This window comes from Lampetra planeri, chromosome 10 (assembly GCF_965212315.1).
Source record: "Lampetra planeri chromosome 10, kcLamPlan1.2.h2, whole genome shotgun sequence".
Classification (NCBI taxonomy): Eukaryota; Metazoa; Chordata; class Hyperoartia; order Petromyzontiformes; family Petromyzontidae; genus Lampetra; species Lampetra planeri.
Window position 1 is genome coordinate 6,164,581 of NC_136116.1, and position 20,958 is coordinate 6,185,538.

Sequence of the window (20,958 nt, forward strand, 5' to 3'; positions counted from 1 at the left end):
GTTATTGAGGCTTCTACACCACAGTGCTTGAGTGTTGTCGACGTCTGTGTGCGTGGTTGTAAGAGCAGAGTAAAATTGCTGGATTGGCAGTCATCACGGTCATCACCGGGCATGCGTAATTATGCGTTAATAACCAGGAGTGCAGGTGTGATATATGCTCTTTGTGTTGTATTTTTACGACTGCGAAGTGGTGACGTTGATGGCGTAGTGTTTACTTGGCCAGGTTTTATTCCCCAGGACCTACTTGCTGTGCTGCCGCCGTGTTAACCATTGGCTATTAACGTATTGCGCGATTGCATCTGATTGTTCATGCGCTCTAATCAACGTAAACCGGTAAATTTGAGTGGCTCAAAGTGGTCTGGATGAGTGTTGGGGGCTCAGCGTATCGGTCTCGTCCGCGAGAACGTCTATTCAAGTCACCTGCAAGGTAGGAGGCACACTTCTTTGTCTAAAGAATAATTTATAACGAAATGTCTTTTTATCTATGTCTTACGTGAAACCCAAGTTATTCTGGTAAAAGAGCGAATGTCCATGAACACGAAATAAGTTTTTAGTCCATCAGCATATCGGCCTTGCAGACTGATTTCAAAAATTAGCATTTATTTCAGCATGTAAACCTCGGACAGGTTAATGTTCCCATTTCTCTTGGGGACTTTTTCTCAAGTTGTGATCTCGTAAGGCTGGATACACATTACTCTTTAACGTTATTTGACGTGGAACCCTTAACATTGCAAGTGCTTGGTGTTATGAGACTTTTGAATCTAATTATTGTATACAATTCCGTATAATATATTTAAATCGTACAATGTGCGTTTGTTTGCAATAGTGTTTGCAGTAAAAAGTTGTATTTGAAAACGACGGACTGAACATTTCAAAGGTCGGCCAAAACGATTTTATGTACAGGGTGGTCCAGATGTCTTGTGACCGCCATTTAGGGGTAAATTAATTAAAGGACACGAGACATTTGGACCAACATGTATATTCCAAAAAGTACGTTTTGTAATTCCTAAATTATTCAAGTGGAACATTGGCGCGCTATGGAACGTGGGACTCTGAGTTAGATACCTGGTTCTGGGAGGTCCCCCCCCCCTTTCCGTGGTGAAGTATGGTCAAACACACTCCCATCATGACCACCACGGAGTGGAGACGCCGTCGTGCAGCAATGGATAATTGTTTTAGCACTGGCCAAATAATTATGATAGGATTGGTGTAATCCTTTTATACTAAACAGACTTTTGCCACCAATCCCGTTTTCAAAACGTATTCACCTGATTGTTGACGTCAGCTGGCACCACCACATGTTGCCATTCTACATGTACGCAACTTATACTTTGTTTAAACCGGATGGGGGACCCGCCAGACTTAAGTCTGTCGAAGGAGAGCTGTGGTTAGAATGTAAACAGTAGAGTATACATTTGTATTAACCTAATGCATACGGGGTCAATAATAATGATGTTTTTTTGTAGCTGGTCGTTGGGTTTGCTGGGTCATGCACACATCGCTAGCCATTGATGCCGGAGCCGGGAATCAAACTCACGTTGTCGGTGGCTTCATACATTGTACCACAGTAGTGTCGAAATAGAAATCAAATTTAATAAAACCCTGGGATACAAGACGTAAAACACCCCCACTAATCTCTGTAAAGTAAAAAAAAATACTAAAATTGTATTGATACATTTTAAATGCTGTAATATGTATGCTTCAAAAGCACTTGACTTTAACGAGATTCAATACTATATAGTTCCAAGCACGGGGAACGTGGTAGAGAGCACATTTACAGAATGTAAAGAATTGGTGTTTACTGTTGAGACAACGTGGGTGCTTTGAGTCACCATACATCTAAAGCGTTTAATTGGTATAGTTCATGAACCACGTCTTTCATACAAATGTAGACCTACACCACGACCTGTGCGCATCTCCAGCTATTACCATGAAGTTAGCCAGTTGATGGCAAGTAATGAATGAAAAGCATGATCTATTTCTGTAAAATTACCACAACTTCTTTTTCAATTCCTGTGCCAGGTTTTGCATACGTGCAAGCCAAACACTACCGAGGTATTCGTAGGTCGTGACATTTTCAAGAGCGTAGTCACGTAATGTGTTTAAGGATATTATTGTACAAGTGTTATTTTAAAAAAATCGTCACAAAGGATAATAATTTTGTCTTACATGTAGCAAACATTATTATTGAAATTCAGTTTTTCTCATGTTTGAACTTTAGTAAAAGGTGAGGCAGGGCTTATATGTGTCGGAATAAAATTAATTTTGGAACGAGTACATTTATAAACGGCTTTACGAGAACAAGAGTTTAACACATGGAATATTTTATTGATACATTAGGAACATTCCTAGAAACTGAGGCGACATCTGCTGTGTTCCCTCCAAATCTCGTACAGTTGTATCACTGATGTTTTCCCTCTTAGGAGTGGTGGCACATCGAGTTAGTGTATTTTGCTGTGAACTTGGTGACCTGCAGTCAATTCCCAGCCATGGTTAACATTAGTGGCAAGTGATTTGTGAACTCGCCCCCCCCCCCCCCATAATCTGCATGGTGATTACTCGAGAATGCATTAACCCAGAGTTTGCAGACCAAGGGTAAGAGCAACAATCACATGTTGAAACTCAGAGCAGAGTTTGTGAGTCGGCTGAGCAACAGCTGTCGGCTCCAGCAGAAGGGATTTATGGAGAGGTGTGGTAATGTCGACTGCATTGGTTGCGGTGACCTTGATTTTGATGACCAGGCCACACAACGTAGTAGATATCGCTCTGTGGATTACGCAAACATTTGATTGGATTAAGATCATCATTGTTATGGGGTGTGTACTTGTCTGCCACCACTCTAATTCCTCTGGCTAATCTCATTCCACGTGTAATGATATGCGTTTGTGACAATGTTCCAATGGGATGAGATGGGAGCCCCCCCATGAATGGTCTGCATACAGATTCTCAGCAGTGACGCGAACGCTGCTGAAAACAAAATTGCAATACGATCTGGCTGTTATTCCAACTTTGCACAAATTATATAAATAAATGCTCTCTCCAATGTATAACTTCTCTTATTTGTAAGAAAGAAAAAAAATATCTCAAGCAGAGCAACCCAGATTACTCCTTAAATAAATATTTTGTCAATGTAATATTTGCAATATTCATGTACTTCGCTACACATTACCTCATTGTGCTCAGCTTATTACCTCTTTTGAAATCAGAAATATTGCCTAACACCATGCAATGTACATAAATTCTACAAGTTTCGGTTAACTTTGCCAACAGTTATGATGTGCCAGTGACCCCCCCCCCCCACATCTGTTTGATTAGTTCATCTTTTTTAGTTTGTTGTCCTTCCCCCGCACCTCCGATTAGCACGGTCTGCTCCGTACATACACTTACATCTGTTGGCGACTGCGAAAATGATGCTGTCGTCAAGGGCATTTGTGTGACTTCCCTTTCTCCTCGCACTTGATAAAACGCAAAACTTCCCATGCGGATGTGTTTTTTTTCTCCCAAAGAGCACTTCTGTATTTGCAGCTGTCCTCGTCTGTACAGTAGTAGGACATTCATTATTCTGGCATAGCTGAGAATGGGGCGGTGTTGTATTAGCCGAAAGACAACCTGTGAAGCAAGTCTGGCAGTAAATGTGACGAGGTCTATTGTGATTCAGTGTTCGAGCTGTTCCCAAGCATCATTGTGGAATGCGGTGGAAAAGTGGCTAGCCTACTTTAATATGAACGTGGCAACCCGAGTTTGATTTCCAGCCACATCCATCATGAGTGGTGAATGCCTCTCAACCAGTCCAGTTTCTTTCCAAGTTGACTCAGACTTAATGAAATGAGTGTGCCTCGTGTGGCGTTTAAGCATCAGCAGAAGGGAGATGAACCCGGTCTGGGGAGTGGTGCTGACTCTTACACCGTACCGGCCTGAATAGGTGCTTGCCAACAGCACTTGACAGAAACAGTCGAAACAAGCTGCATGGAGGAGAGGATATTTGTCCTTTCCGTGTTCAGGTTATTCCTAAGCACCGTGACTGAGCCAAAACAGAGGTTACCAACAGACGTAATAGCATCCCATGCAGAACCGCACCCTTTGTAATACAGTGATCTTCAAAAAAAAACTCGCTCAAGCTTTGCCGAGTGTGACATTTTTCCCTCCGCCAATGTTGCCATCAACGTCCTTGTAAAAATGACCAATGGGCGCCTTGTTAGAGCAATACACACACACATGTCGTCAGTGTGCAAGAAAACTGGCGGCCTTGGGCCACTTGTCGTCTGTTGATCTACGGTTAATCATTCATCACAAAGGAGGGGTTACTATACAGTACATGGAACGGTCTTGGCAGTGAAAAGGTAAAGGTGCTATGCGTTGATAGCACTGGGAAGAGTAGGAGGGGGGGAGAGGTTGTGCATGTTTCAAGTTTCATTTTTTAGGTATAGCCCTGTGAGCCATTCGGCTCTTGCTTAGTGTTACCCATGAGCCAGTCGGCAGTCCTAATGCACAATCAGTTAATCACATAAACCCAGTGGTTCTTTACTCTTTGGTTCTTTCGGTAAAGTCACGTAGGTAGAAAATAAAATAGATCACGACGTTTCGGGCGCAACACAAGCGTCCGTCATCAGAGTGGGAAAGCGTGGTCTGCTGCTGAGGCCGACTGGCAACAGAGAGTCTGCATCAGCAGCAGATCATGCTTTCCCACCTGATGACGGACGCTTGTGTTGCGCCCGAAACGTCGTGATTTATTTGTTTTTTACCTACGTGACTTTACCGAAAGAACCAAAGAGTATGGATTCCTGCAGTCATGAAAGCTTCAAACCATGGGTTCTGAACCTGGGTGCTAGATTCCCTTTCTGAGAACCAAAGGGGGTGGGGGGGATGCAGGCTGCAGTAAAGGAACCACTGACCTAAACAAAGTGGTCCTCTGTTTACATTTCTCGTACTCTGTATTAATCTCCATCTGGCAACAGAGTAGATAATTTGTGTTGTTCTGTGCGTAATCGTCTTCATAATTTAATTGGCTCTACAGCGGTGCTTCTCAAAGTGGACCCCGACGGCCTTCTCTGTGGTCCGTGGGTTGTGATGCAAATGCAGGTTGACCCTTTTGTTTCGGACAACAATTAATATTTTACGATGATATTTAATTAAAAAAATCTAGGTAAACTACCCTAACACATAACCTGTCAATCCATGCGGATTAGTCATATTCTTGTACAGGGTTCATACGGCGTACAACCGTTTCAATGCGGGCAAAGGGCATTTTTGTCTATTTGTTTGTGTTTCTCCTTTGTGATCGGACTTTGTAGGATGAACGTTGAGATTTTTAAGGGCACGGGGTGACCAATACAGTCTGAATTGGTCTGTAATAAGAGGGTAGGCACTGATAAGGTATGCGAATCCCCACCCACCCCAGAAAAATAACTTTCTTTTTTATTCCGGTAATGAATAATTTTGTATTTGTGGGTATTTAGAAGTGAATGCGTTGTTATCACCAGGGGTGTGTGGTCCGTGGGAATGTTTGCTTTGGCTGAGTGGTCTACGGGGGCCAAACAAACTTTGAGAAAACACTCCTCAAGAGTGACGACACTGCTCTAGAATGACAATACTTGTAGTACTATACATCGGAAAAAAGTATTCACTCCAAACGCCATAGTGTATTGTTCAATGCATGAAAGAACACGTAGAACCACTGCCACGCGTCTCTTTATGACGGCGGTCTGCACATTGTGTTTAGACCTCGATTCTGCGCTCCCAGCAATCGGAAGCTGACTTCCCCCATGTGGGACATTATCATCATCATATAGAGCGCCTTATTGTGTACAAACGCGAACACCCTCCCCCATCCTCCCCAAATCTTGCCAACTGGAGACTTCTCCTTTTAACATATATATGAAAGGTTCAGATCATTTACAATTTGAACAAAGAACACGGAATTAATTTCATTATCTCACCTCTTTTGTGTGTGTGTTTTAATGCAAATACCGTGTGTATTTGTACAGCAGTGGGTGAGGCTTTCAAAGTGTGTGGATGGGAGTTGCCAGTGACTGTTGTGAAACCAGCATGAAGAGTGGAGGCCCAGAAGCGATTTTTTTGATGAAGGGCGCAACGTAATGCGTTATTAATTGTGGGGAGGCAGGAACGAACGTGCTTGTTGTGGCAAGTGTGTTCAGCTTCAGACGTGCTCTCTAATGGCCATAACACCATAACAGGTTTGGTGTCTGCCGTGGATAAGTGTGTTATTTGACAAACTTACATATTAAGCTGCATTGGCGTTTTTTGTATGAGTAGTGTAAATACACTGCATACCACTAACTGTACTCTATACCTAATGGATGATTGTGTGTTGAACTTCTTCTTTCACACCGTGCAGAGCCAACCGTGCTAATCGGAGGTTGCAAAATGATTGTGTGTGTCATGAACACGTGCTTGCTTATTTTGTCCTGTAAAAGTATCGAACATTCAAATGTGTGTTGGCGTTGTACCGCGCCTTGTCCTTCATGGTATCTTACGTTTTGCTGCATGTGTTGCGAGTGGGAGCTTCTTCCGTAACTGAATTTGGTTGAACCTCGAAACATCATGCCGAAAACATGCGGTACAACCTGAAAACACGTTGGAGAAATGTGCAGCCACAAATGTCAAAAACATACACAGGAGTTTACGACATCTTGATCGCTTTGATAAGTTGGTCGTGGAATTATTAAACAGGACTGTCTGTCCACTGTCATTTGATCATCAAGGAATGGTACATTCTTTATGCATGATTTTGTAATGATAATAATGATTTTAACATTTTTGGCTGACTGCATTACTTTCCTCTTTTACCGAAAGCAACTGAAGCTACATTTATACTGTATAATAACGTCGCTTGTCTTTGGTTTAGGCAATCATACAATACTCATGGGCTGCGATTAAGGCCGTTGGGAGCAAACATTTGGCCTGAACATCACGGAGGATGGAAGATTTTGCCAGCGCAGACGGGTAAGAACATGCTACCGGAGAATGTGGCCATTTACACAACAGTGATTTTTATGGGACAATATACATGCACAAGACTTGTGCTTCTGCTTTGTTTAGACCCAACAAAAGAAATCTGCTGATAAATTGGATTTTTCACATTCCTAACCGCAGGTGCCAATGGGAGGGAGTAGTTGATTATGGGATATTCATGCATGATGCTTGCTGTGGTGTGCTCACAACTGGCATGGGGAAAAACCTGTTTGTGGTTGTAAATGGGGACTATGGACCGCCCAATGGAAGATGCAGAGAATGTATATGCCCAAACACTCACCGCCTATTTGAACTCCCATACTGGACATGCCCCAGCATGCTGCCTTCACTATCCCAAGAGATTCCTTCATGTAATTTTCCCTCCAGGTGTGTTGCCAAGATTATGTTGTTTGAGCGGTAGCGCAGTGGCACAATGGCTAGTGCGCTGCACCGTGAACCCAGAAACCCGTTTTTATTCTTGGCCAAGGCTCACATCGGTGGTGAGAGATCTGAACTGGTCCTGGGCACCCCATTCACCAACCTGCACTGCCGCGCATGTATGCATTTTATGGTAAAATAACTCCATGACTGACGTGGCATGAGGGGGAGGTTTACATCAAGCAATTCATTGATAAAGAACTGTTCTAAAATAACATGAACATCTCCACTCTGGCCGGTAGTGTTTTTAGATTAAAATTTCAAGGAATGCATATCAACACCACACCTGAGGTTATATAAATACGATGCTTCTGCATGCAAAGGTGACCTTTAATAATAACAATAATAATACCAATTCTTTACCTAATGAGAGCCATGCTGAGTCTCAACACTTTTTAGGAGAGCGCTGCATTGGAATGTCTCGACAATTTTTTTTTAACAAGCACAGTTGATCATCGCTTATTATCTGGCGTCCAACATTATCCGGCGTTCCCAGGCCAATCCGGCAAAACCGCTTCAAGGGCTGTACCAGTCCGGCGATCGTCCATCACATGTTGTTGAAACAAGAGCACAGTATGTACATCACCCCATGCAGAGTCTTCGAGATTGGAGTGGTAAGTACGGTACAGTAAATACAGTCACTTTTTAAAGTAGAATATTTTTTCGTCTATCTGTATGTTTATTTCCTCTAACTTCAAACAGTAAACGCATTTTTAAAACACAAAATACATATACACAACACCTAAAAACATGTTATACAACAACGTGCAAAAATAAGCTATTTTAAATAACGAGGTGATTATCCGGCGTCTTTGATAATCTGGCGCCCGCTTCCCCCCCGAAGCAGCCGGATAATCGATTATCCAAGGTATTTAGCATGTGAGAGAAAACCACAGAGTACCTGGGAAGCCACCCAAAACCTCGCACAGAATCAATAATCTATTGATGTAGTCCCATCTTTCCCACTTTCCAATGGAAGACTCCAACACTTGCTGCTCCTCAGCTGCTTATGCTGTTGGCCCTACTCTGCTTTCTTTACCCCCTGCAAGTGAGCATGTGGAGGAGCAGCATGGATTGGCTGTGGTGTGGGAGGGACCAGGGCCCTTCATGGTGCCGAGGCTGCTGAAATCTCTGTCCGGCAAACCGGTGGTGCAGGCTGCACTGGGCTGGTCGCATACCCTGCTCCTCACTCGCGGTGAGTTACTCAGTGTGAGGCACGTACCGTGTTTGAGCCCCATATATCAGGGCTGTGTTCTGCTTGGGTAGGCAGAAAATGTTGACATCATTGTGCATTGATGCTTTTTTGTGATAAGTGCGTGGTGTCAAACATTTTGTTGGTTGTGGGTCGGTTATAGATGGGTTCAAAAATGCCTAACTCTTTGGAATCTTTACCTTGTTGATGTATAAACCGTGCAAGAGATCAATACAGAGACGAGTGACTTTACGTGCGCCGAAGATTAGCACGCACTGAGAAGGAAATGTCTATGATCAAACCACCATGAATGCACCTGATCTCATCAGATCTCGGAAGCTAAGCAAGGTTGAGCCTCGATTGTGTTTGGATGGCTGACAACCATGTGTAACAGGTGCAATAGGCTGCTGGTTTATGTCTTGGGCAACAAACTCCATTGTTGCACTGTACTGTGCTCCTGCATCTATGGTGCTAGCTTTCACCAACATGCACTTACCAGCATGGTGAAGTATGCTCAAACGACCCCTATGACCCATGCAGCATTGGGTGACCCTCATCCAGCAGTGAATCGATAATGAGCTGCACATGTGCACGTGTAGTGAGTCCAACTGAGTCGCAGACATTGTCTTGGGAGCAACACTTTATTTAGCAACTTCAACATAACATCACACAATCTACACTCGGGTATCGAATGCCCATCTAACCACGCTACCGCAGAACTAGACATTTCGCTATCCCGGCCCGGACCACGAGCTGAGTCCCGGCCTGCGTGGCTAGAGGCTTTTTCTCCCAGATGTGGATCTTCTTCACACCAGCACACGAAGAACCTCGAGCTCATCACGGGGCCCCCGTTATATCCCTCTGGGCTGGGGCTGGCTCCGCCCCGCCCACCTTCCAGATCTCTCGCTCTTTCTCGAAGGCTCCCGAGAGCTCTTTTAGACCACGTGACCGCCCAGTGGCCCCCCTCCAATATCCGGTCACGTGTCAGCAGGTCAACCAGAGTATCATGCCCCAACGTAACCCTGGCTGGCTGACGCTCCCTCTCGCTCCCTCACCGGGAGCCCGCACCGCACACTGCTCGCGATGCCTCCGCGCTGACCAGCGCTCACCCATGCCCCGCTCGGGCTGGTACGACACTCCGTAAGCGGGCTACACATAATGTCAACACATTATCCGCCGTGGCTTCGTAAGCCCGGCACAAACACAGTGACAATCTCAGTCACTACACATGTACACAGAACTGGCGGGGTGATGTGAGCACACGGAGTTTACTCGTCTAGTCAGTGTGACATATTTAGCTACATGCATTGTGCAGTAGTCGCATTTCAGGACATTTGCAACTGGTGGATATTATTTGGCGGCTCGGTAATATAACTGGTATGAGCTGCACTGACCAGCATGTTGAACTTGAGTCAAATAACCCCCATGATCCATGCGGCATTGGGTGGCCCTCATCCAACAGTGGATTGACAAATAGCTGTACATGTAAAACACGAGAAAATGTAACAAATTGATATGTACACATTAACTTGATGTCTCCTTTTTGTCCACAGCCTACAACACTTGACTAATTATGCGTATTTTTTACAGTGTCTGAGTTACACTCCAGTGGTATGAGTGACGTATGGTTTCTCTGAGCCAAAACACGATAGGCACAGATGATGATCATCATGTTCTATACAGTGTTACCATATATCCAAGAGCATGAACTGGAACAAATCAGATGCATGTTAGTTGCGTGTGTTTACAATATTCTTACTCGGCAGTTTTAGCTTGGGTGAAATTTTTTTTTTTAAATGGAGACAATGGACACCCGTAGAATTTATAAGACAGTTCTGCATTTCCTATCGCTTTCTGGGCTACATTCCAGTGTGCTAAGCAGATTATGATTTATCTGGGCCAAAACGCAATCGACGAGACAGATGACAGATCCTGGCAGACAGATGACGATAATGATCAATACAATTATCCTGCAATCAAATCCAAGAGCATGACCTGGAATAAATAACAGTTGTTCATTCACCGTAATCAGGCCATGCCTTTGTGTTGCAGATGGTGCCGTGTACAGCTTTGGCCAGCAGCCCTGGCAGGACCAAGCGTATGTCTTTGCGCAGGAGCCCCGTCGGGAGATGGGACTGGCGGGAGTGGAGGTGGTGTACATTGCCGCCGGAGCCCGTCACAGTGGGGCTGTCGGCAGCTTGGGCGACGTGTACATGTGGGGCAGCAATTTGCACGGCCAGTGTGCGGTGAGGGACACCGAGGAGGTGCAGGGACCTACCCTCGTGGCGTTCGAGCCCAACAGGGACCCCGACGCGTCTGGGGCAGCCGTGCAGCCGTCTGCATCGCCCCGGAATTGTGCCGGCTCCAGGGGACGCCTGCACGTCTCCCTGCTGGCATGCGGGCACACGCACACCTTGGCCTGGTCGCAGACGTCTGACGAGATGTGGGGCTGGGGGAACAGCTCGCAGCTATGCCACGCCGCCACCGCCGACCCGCCGGCCGCCTCCGCAAGCCGCATTCAGTACCAGCCGCGGAGAATTGAGCACTTTGTGGGGGTGAAGGTGAGGCAGCTCGTGTGTGGAGCCTTGCACAACCTGGCCCTGGTGGAGGTGCTCCATGAGAACCATGCACCAGGGCTTGCTCAGCCGCCTGCGGCGCAACCCGTGCTGTCAAGAAACGTGACGGCTGGTAGTGACAATTTTACTGCAAGCGGTGAGTGGATGAGTTTAACTGAGGATGCGCTGGAAGGGATTTCCATTCGCATTGAAGAAAGGGCCAAAGAGGATCACAAAAATTCTAATCGTAGCGATAGAGGAATGCGCCTTAAGACATTTGTGAGCGATGACCTGTCAAGTTCTTTCGAGGATAGTTTCAAAATGAATGATTTGAAAATTGACACTAATATCTGGTTATCTGATGACGATGATTTGAACATTGAGAAAAATATCCATGAGCCTCTTCATAATGTGAACCCGAAAAAAGTCAACGTGGCCGATGTTGATGAAGCTGACCAAGAGGTCTCAGAAGTTGGCAAAGTCGCGGTGATGAGGTGCGTCCGGCATCTTTCACAGAAGAAGAAAGTGAGTCCGGCTGTAGCACCGGCGAACTCTGTGTTTGCGTTCGATTCTGAAGCACTGGACTCATCCACTGAGCACTTTCTCTCGAGTGACAGCGTCTCCGAGAAGCAGATGTCTCCTGTGTACGAGCACATCAGGCGCTTTCGCCGCAGGAGCACCAGGAGGAAAGAGACAATGGGAAGGCAGCCAGAGGTGCCACGGAGTCAGAGCTTGAAGGACAGGGGAATGAATGTGCTGCAGGTCACCCCCGATAACCCCGCGGCTAGGCCAGCAATTCCGGCAGAATGCGCAGCGGCCTCGAGGACAGGTGCACAAGCAGAGGAGTGCAGAAATTCTACGAGCATCGACACGAACCAGCTCGGGCACAATCGCAACACCAAAGAATTTAAACCAGAGCTTGATCATGGTAAGTTTGATAACGTCGGTGGATCGTCAACAGTCATATTATTGTAACACAATTAATTTCAAATGTGCATGGCTTCAGTAATGATATCCCACACGTGTTTGTCCTCTGATGTATTTAATTAGCGATAATACTGCTAGTGCTCGCGCCAAGTGCACAAAAAGCAGTGTATCCGCGATGAGACACAGCGATTCAGGTAGTGGCTCTGCCGGGTAGGGAGCAGGCGACCTGATGATATACTTGGCGCTTTTTGTGGGCAAGTCCCTAATAGCACAAGGTTAATCTTCTTGGTTCTTTCGGTAAAGTCACGTAGAAGGGAAATAATAAAATAATACAATTTTAACATAATAAAATAATTCTCACGACGTTTCGGCCACAACGCAAGCAGCCGTCTTCAGGTGAAGAACAGGTCTGTCGGGAAGACAGCGTCTGAATGAAACACCACCAGGCTTGGAGCGTATATTTAAGCTGCACAAGGTTGCGTTTCCATATTGGATCATCTTTAATAGTGCTATGGTCTGTAGACCACAATGAGACTATGGGGCGCAGCTGCTTTGACGGGGAGGGCGTGTGCACCTCGGCTGGCAGCAGGCCTAGAATTCCGAAGCAGGTCCTTTTAGTGCTTGTTTTTTTTGTCCATCTTTGGGAAATGGTTTGATTAATTTGGCATTTTTTTTATGTCGGCTGAGTCCCTAAAAGAAACAGCACTTTATAATACGTATTTGTTATTTGGATATAACTATTTCAGAAACATTTCAACCTAGTTGGAAAGCATTGGCAAGCAATCAGTTTAAAAATACCAATTTAATTAAGATTTTATTTTTCCCAGTAACTTTTAAATGTTAGTGAAATGTTAGACCGATTGCTTTCATTAACTGAAGGATAACTGTTTCGTTCACTGCCTGACCACATTTGTGTAACTCGTAAAACGAACGACACGGCGCATTGTGTGAAGCGGTTTGTACGGTTTACACGATTTGCCAACGCTGTTGCCAGGCTTCGCGGCGGGCGGTGGTGCGGCGAGCGCCGGCGAGAGTCCGCCTAGCGCCACGAGCACTACTGTGAACTGGGAGGGAGGGTGGCAGACGACGAGCACCCAGCCCCGCCGGCAGCGCCTCGAGGTGTGGAGCTGGGGGGACGGCCAGGACGGGCAGCTGGGACTCGGAGACACCCTCTCCAGGTGGGATGCGGCTCAGGGGCGTGAGACACGCACTCGACGTGGACTGACGGGGGGGGGGGGGGGAGCACCTGTTGCTGGCAGACGATAGCATTTATGGTGTTCGAAAATAATGGTTGCTGCTTCGAGCTGTTTACACTTGAAATACAGGCCGATCCGTTTATAGCTGATTGAATGTCGTGAAAGCCATAGCTCCATGATTGAATAAGTGTGTTGCGATTGGTGGGAGATGTGTAGAAGCTTTGAAATAAAATTATTTATTTTCAGCTATGTCCAAGTTATTGTAGTAGGGGATGAATGGATAATCCTGTACAAAAGGCTTCAGAGTTGTTGACTTGCGTAATTACACGTGCACAAACTGTGGTGCTCGTAAAAATGTCACCATAGTTGTGAACGTGGTTATCCTGCACACATGAACATGCTTTTCTTGTTCCCGAGAGAAGCATGGTGTGTGCGCACGTGTAACTCTGGCATTTTGTTTATTCAGAGAGCATGGCGGGTGCCGTTTATAGCATACACCAGCGCACTGTAAAGCCAGACCGGGTGCACCTTCCATGTGGAATAAAGCCAGATTGGCAGACATTCTATACGCACGAACCATATTTGTCGTGCGTTTCCCAGGGAAGATTATTGAGCTGATTATACGGTGCACCGACTGATCTATACAGGCTTCACGGTAAAGTAGTTGAGGCATGTCCCCCCATGTGCCTGGCGTGTTCAGAATAAGCGCAGAGGACACCCCTCGCAGGAGCTCGAATAAAAATAAACAGACACCACAGGCGCAAGTGCTGTGTAGGGAGTTGGGTCACACAGAAAACGGCACAACTCTGCCCTATAAAAACGGATCCAAAGTTAATGAACAAGAGTAAACCAGGCAAGGATTAGCGGTTCATGTACTGTTTATAGACTGTAAGTATGGGACAGTTATTTGTGAAGTATCGGTTTACGGCCTGTGTTTTTGGATGTGTCGTAGCTGTTCAGAAACAGGCAAATGTTTTACACGATAGCTATCATCACACCGTGAATGACGATGCACTGTACGGGTTGTGTATGTGTTTGTATTGAAACTGTCATTGTGAAGGCTGATGCCTCAGTGTATTCAGAGTTTGGTTGGTGAAGAGATCATCAAATTGGCGGCAGGAGACTTCCACTCCCTCGCACTTACCAGCACCTCAAAGGTAACATCTCATTTACTCTGATTGTTACTTTTGAACTTTGTGAACTTGATTATCGAAAAAACTTTTATTATTTTACAAGTTGGTGAACATTTTGTTACATAGCTGCAAATCAAAAGCTTGTGTGAAATGTGAATTGTAGAGAGGATTTTTTTTACATTTCAGCTTTGACCGCAATCTTTAATTAAACTCTTTATCTCCATGATACATATTTTGACAAATTTAATTCATTATACTAATAGAAGATATACAAATTTAATTTGTCCTTAGATATTTGAACACTTTCGGCATTGGGCATTAGTGTACTTGTAAATTGTGCCCTATGGGCGGTGTGATGTTGGATGCAGGTGTACAGCTGGGGCAGGAACCGCAGTGGACAGCTGGGGCACGACAAGCTGCGCTGTCTGACGCCGCACCTACTGGAGGTACCCGTGGCACAAATAAAACAACTAAACTTCGCAGACACAAACACAGGTGTTTGTCAATCCACTTGTGAACGAGGAGGGCCTCTCCACACCGTCTCAGACAGGGGGGGTTATTCATAATTACTTTGCAAGGCCGGACAGCGTGGGTTGGTCAGGCGGTGGTGCTCAGAAGCTGGTTTGGATATCACTCGCCGCCGATGTCGGCCAATAGTTGGAAATAAAATTCAGATTGCAGGGTTCGTTGCTATTTTCCCATATTGGATTGCATCAATGCGTAATCAATGTATTTATAACAACACGACAACACGTTTCCCGTTGTGCTCCTCTACGTCGCTCCCCCCTGTGCGCGACAGACTCTGCCGGCTGGCGAGGTGCTGGACGTGGCAGCGGCGGAGGAGCACTCGCTGTTTGCGATCAACCGCGAGGATTCCTACGACAGCCGTGTGTACTACTGTAGCCGCCTGGCGGGGCACGGCTCCGGGGCGGACGAAATGCAGGGTCCTCCAATCGTCCATTTGCCCCTGCCTAATCAGGTAGGTGGTGGCGCTGGCGGCAACAGCAGCAGCAGCAGCAGCAAGAGGGGTAGATGTAGAAATACGATACTTAACATGACCTCATTTTTTATACTTTGCAACTGATGTTGAAATAATTAATGCGTTAGCTCCGTCTGTGCATAACGCTCGGGTGGGAGGGGTGTGTCCTCCTACAATTCTTGTAAAGATAATCGCATTCTGCCCAAATCTGTATTCGAAAGTTGTTGCTATTCGTGACTTTATTGAAAAGCAGCCAACCTGAACAAACTTGGAGACACAAACAAGGTCTACCTCGCTCTTGAAGAATTCTACCTCTCGGTTTCTATTCTACAATTTAATTATTTATGAAAGCAGCTGCATATGTGGGGAACAGTTATATAATCTAGCTTATTGCATGATTTTCCTGCCATATGTAAATCCTGCAACTGTTTTAACCAAGGACAGGATGTAATTTTCAGGCTGCATTGGCTCATCTCACTGCATCAACTGAACATCACCGTGGCTTGTAAGTTTTACAGTGCTATTGTCGTGGGAGGGAAGAGACCACGGAGCCGAGAGCAGTCATCCTCTTGACACGGAATGCCACTGATGTGACTCAATCACAGAAGCTGCAGGTGACCCAGGTGCAGGCGGGCGGTGAACAGAGCCTGGTGCTCGCCCTGCAGACTGCACCTCCGCCGTACTCGCAGCTGCTGCATGAATTCTTCAAGAGCGAGAGGGACTACGTGCAAGTTCTCGGCCGCATGAAGGATGTCGTCTTCCATCCTCTGCTGCAAGAAGGTGAATGTTGTCCGTGGTACCATCATTACGACAAATACGTGTTAACCGCTATCTATTGCAACTTTCGATGGTGCTGTTTGTTGCTGGCCACTTGACATGCTGCGCCTCTGGACCTATGCTCAGCAACTGTGTTTAAAATAATTAATTTGTGTACTGTCCATGCTGGACTTTGTACTTTGCTAATGCTCTGTCACATGCAGTTGTCCCCTGCCAACCCAAAGTGGTACCTGGCCACCGGCCTTTCTTCTCACGATGAATATGAAAGGGCCTCGAGGATATCACAGCAAAATGTTCCCTATTGGAATAAAAGTTACGTTTAAAATTGTTACACTGTTAACTATTGAAATGTTTATATTGGTAATGGGTTTTGTAGTTCTCTACATCATGGGACCTCCTTTGCCAGTAGCAAAATATGATAATTGTTTTTTCCCCTTTCTTCTGGCAACAAAACAGGTGTTAAGATGTTAAAACACCAAACTGAAACCTTTTACAAGGAATCACGTCTGCATTAACCACAATGCTTGTGGTCAGAATGCAAACAAAAAAACACTCTGATAATATATGCATTGTCCTTGAAACTGATTGGTCCACACCAGAAACAGTTTTCTTTTGGAGAGCAAATCCACAATATTTACTATCCAAAAAGTACTAAGATTGTAAATGTTGTAGATTTGCTCTCCAACACACCGGTGTTGCTGTACCAGTAACGAATTGGCATGTTCTGTTTACGTGACAAACCTTACTAATTGGCTGTGTCAGGTGGTGGCGGGTTTAACGACACATTTATATTTACGCGTTCTAACCCAAAAAAACTATTATGGATGACCATGAGTAATATGTATAAATGGCTTTACAGCTGAATAAACAAATCTTTCAGGTGTTCGAATCTCCATTCTCTGCAGAATGTAAATATTGTCACTGTTTTGAAACACATACATGTACCTGTATGTGGTAATGGGACATTTCATTCAGTGGTTATTTTTGTTCATTAAGATAATGTAAAATTCGGAACTACGATCAACCGTCATGAAAAGCGGTCGCGTTTCTGGTATGCTCGTGCTCGTGTCTATGCACGCAGGTGGGCTAGATCGCACGCTGCCACCTGCCATGGCCACGCCCGTCCAGCTACTGCTCAGCCGATTCAGCTCGCTCGTGTCCATGCTGGAGAACGCGCTCTCCGCCATGGCCTCCAGCCTCAAGGCCTCCGCCCGGCCCGGCACCTCGGAGGTGTCGTCCAGCTCTCCGCAGCCCATGACGTCGTCGCCATTAGGCCGATCGACCTCGGCCACGGAGGACCCCTTTGCGGGTCACGTGCACATCCGGAGCGTGCATTTGGTGACGGAGCAGACTGCCATTCAGGACGCCTATTCAGAGTAAGATGAGGGTAGCATTAGGGTTTGCATTGCACACCGGGGCACTTAAATGCCCGGCAACCCAAAAGCACCTTGCGTCGCATCTTCTGTCATTCGTTCAAACGTCCTGTTGTAGTCTTACTAAGGTGATCACCGGTGGTGGCTGTCCCTGTGCAGCATAAGCTGAACCTACCACTGGTCGGCCAGTGGCCATTAGTGTGACGGTACGAGCCGATGTTGCAATTGTTTTTTTTTTTAATTAAGTAATTTCAGGATATGGATATAACTATTTTTACTTAGAAGATTTTAACCACACACACACATTGCCATATAACTTGACCAGATCTTTCATGTCCACTGTCAAGGACTGCATTCTCTTTGGTTTATATTACCCACACTACTTACCAGGGCAGCTGCTGGGCTCAAACTATGAACTTCTGCAACTAGCGGCAAACGCACTACCACTCGGCCATGCCACCGTCATGTGTCGTTAACGATCGACGGGGACTCGTATTAATCTCATGGAGTTGATCAAAGGAGTGCTGGATTGTGGGAAGTACTCATTTGGGCAATTATATTACCTTGAGACTAGTGCCTGTCATAGGAATGTGGAATTTTCACCACTGACCCAGGGCCATTAGTGGAAATGGGTGAAAACCCACCCTTATTTAAGCAGGTATATAAGGAAATTTGTTAGCTGAAGTGATACAATGAATTACGTATGTACATACATGTAACATGCATATGTCATTGACGTTTCTATGAAGAAGAACCATTGCCAGAAACGTGCCTATTAATTTTTACTTTTAAGACCACAGTGTTATTGGCAGTTGTGCTCGTGCACGAGTGCACCACTGCCAACGCAGCAGCACCAAATAACATCTCAATATAAATCCAGTCTGACAAGATTATTCTTCTGAGAAGGATATCAACATCAAGCACAGACTCAACGTGTTGCTTTATTTTGAATACAGCATTGTGTGTCATGTATTATGCTAATCACATTCACAGGAATTTACAAGTCCGTAGCAGTGTGAAGTTGTATAATAATGTGACTGAAAATACTAATGTGTTATGCAATGAAACCTAATCACCTTTATTTTCTGCAGGTATTTTGCAGCATTGACTAACCTGTTGGTCATTAGGGGTTTAGAAAGCATCAACAGCAACAGGTATGCAATGTTCACTTCACTATTCTGTTGATTGGGACAGTTATCCTATAACCTTTCATTGTTATACTTACAGGTGCTATGCGCCATGGCGGCCTTCTTAGGTGCTCACAAACAGAACTTGCTCCAACAGTCTTAAGTCTGTACAGAAGGAATTTTACCTTTTGTTGCTTGTCGTCTCAACAGCAGCTACTATCGGCAGCAAGAGAAGAAAGTTTGGGAGCTGGCGGAGCTCATGGAGACCCTCGGCAGCAGCCAGGGCGTGGTGGAGACACTTTACTGCATACTCATGGCCCCGGCCTCCCACATGCAGAACTACTCCATGTTCGCCACCTGCCTGCTTACGTGCTTCCCCATGGTTCGTCGTCTTGACTCACGCGCTCCCTGCTCACGCTCGCTCTTACGGAATGCGTGGGTCCCCTTGGTTTTGGATGGCGAGAGTGACGTGGGTGATCGAACGGGACCGTGTTTGTGCAGGAGTCACCGCAGTATGAGTGGGCAAAGGCCGTGAGCCTGAAGTGGGACACCTTCTACAATGACGTCAAGAACCTTATCGAACAAGCGTACAGCACCAGGGAGTTCTGGCTTCATAAGACCAGCAAGAGCCTGGTATGGAAAATGTGTGTTCTGACTTTGTGCCACACAGGGACAATTTCCATCGGGGATGATCCCCCTGGCTAGACTTGCAGCAGGGAATTGAAATGATTGAGATGAGATGAGTTGCAATGCATTTAAGCACCCTATGAATGCAAATCATAATCCTAAATATTGATAAATGCAGTCTGCTGTTTTCAAATGATCGTTCAATGCTTACGACAAATAAATAATGTTCCCTGCACTTGTCCTTAACGACCAGTAATTTGAACACTGCGGGGTTGTTTAAGAAGGTGGCTGCATTAACGCAACATCGACTTTTTCCAGGAGAACCTGTGCGTGCCCACTCGTCGGGTCATCAAGGACAGCATCTCGCTTCCGCTATCGCCTGTCAAGACCTCTCGATTCGCCACCCATCGCTACATCCTCTTTAACGACATCTTCCTGCACACAAAGGTGGGAGGGAGGGTTGTCTGCTGTGTGCAGCACTGACCAAGGCCCGACAGCGTCGATGCTTTTGCCTGCTCATGAATGCCTAGCGATGGTAGTGTGTTTGATTGTATTTGGTGGATTTGAACAAGCACAGTGCCGCAGTTACTTTGCCTGTACAGTACTAGCAATTATAGAGAAGAGGTAATTAATTAATATATACATCCTTAAGAAGACCACTTGGTCAAATTGTCAAGATATTTGTTTCCACTCAGTATTTGTAAACAAAAAATCCCTGCTTTAATGAACTTCATATTTTATGTATAGGTTCACTGAAGCGGGACATGATACGTGATGATAATATAATTATATTTTTATTGCGCAATGCTCACATTGCTCAGGGTGAAGACAAAGTGATCGGTTTACTACCCAACAGTCAGGCATTATTCTCTGTGGGACGTTGCACAAGCATGCGTTTGCAGTTTCCCACAGGTGTTTCTCGTTAGACTAACACAGGCCAGCCTACGACTGATTTGAGACTGAGAATTCCGCGTCTGTTCCATCTCTCACATGCCATTTGATGTGCCGTGTGCAGGGCGCCACACAGACCGTCTACTGTGTTTCGACCATATGGGTGGAAACGCTCAACGACAACAACCAAAATGTGTACGTTCATTCAGTGTCCCGGTTTTCGCGCTGGTGCTGTAGTACAACTCACCGGTGTTCGCTGTACCGCGTGTTGTTCGGCATGATGTTCAACCTTTCGCACCATGTGTTTGGAGCTTCTTCAGGAACTGAATATGAAGAAGCTCTTGGTACTTGAAGTGAAACATCGGGGACAGTATGCCCATAAATACATCGGAGAGCTTGCGTCTCACAATGACCGTTCAATCGGATGCGTTTTCCACATGCAGGCATGCACTCGGATGAACTTAGAATGCTTATGGTTTTCTTGAGATTAAAGGGTTAAGCCATGCTTGTCCCAGGCAATAAAGCTCATGAATAGCGTGAATAACTAAATGGCATCTTAGCATTTTAATGACAGATTCCCTGCTATCACCCTCGTGCATTGCCTGTGGCTCTTTGTGTTTTTTTCAGGTATGGCCTAAGGGTCTACACTCCTGAAGAAGAGCTGCATCTGGCATCTTCAACAGCTTTGAACAGGGTACATTCCAGCATGGCTCGTAATTTATTTATCGTTATGCAGTGTGCCATGTGCCATTTACAAGAGCATCGTCCTAC

General features: G+C 45.7%; 1 protein-coding gene across 2 annotated transcripts in view; it reads left to right on the forward strand.

The window, feature by feature from the left end:
• The window catches only part of ALS2CL (ALS2 C-terminal like), a 39,518-nt gene that overhangs the window by 157 nt on the left and 18,403 nt on the right, over positions 1 to 20,958 (forward strand). Inside the window, exons 1-16 of one of the 2 annotated variants that reach the window (XM_078598081.1) lie at positions 6 to 427; positions 6,866 to 6,963; positions 8,460 to 8,605; positions 10,655 to 12,085; positions 13,079 to 13,262; positions 14,341 to 14,437; positions 14,782 to 14,859; positions 15,213 to 15,392; positions 15,998 to 16,172; positions 17,251 to 17,545; positions 18,634 to 18,696; positions 18,880 to 19,051; positions 19,171 to 19,302; positions 19,615 to 19,743; positions 20,312 to 20,382; positions 20,815 to 20,881. In XM_078598081.1, coding sequence (XP_078454207.1) covers positions 6,938 to 6,963; positions 8,460 to 8,605; positions 10,655 to 12,085; positions 13,079 to 13,262; positions 14,341 to 14,437; positions 14,782 to 14,859; positions 15,213 to 15,392; positions 15,998 to 16,172; positions 17,251 to 17,545; positions 18,634 to 18,696; positions 18,880 to 19,051; positions 19,171 to 19,302; positions 19,615 to 19,743; positions 20,312 to 20,382; positions 20,815 to 20,881 — 3,246 coding nt within the window. In that variant the 5' untranslated portion in view covers positions 6 to 427; positions 6,866 to 6,937. Of the gene's footprint in view, positions 1 to 5; positions 428 to 6,865; positions 6,964 to 8,459; positions 8,606 to 10,654; positions 12,086 to 13,078; positions 13,263 to 14,340; positions 14,438 to 14,781; positions 14,860 to 15,212; positions 15,393 to 15,997; positions 16,173 to 17,250; positions 17,546 to 18,633; positions 18,697 to 18,879; positions 19,052 to 19,170; positions 19,303 to 19,614; positions 19,744 to 20,311; positions 20,383 to 20,814; positions 20,882 to 20,958 lie in introns of those variants that run through there. The other variant, XM_078598080.1, reaches the window with a different exon arrangement.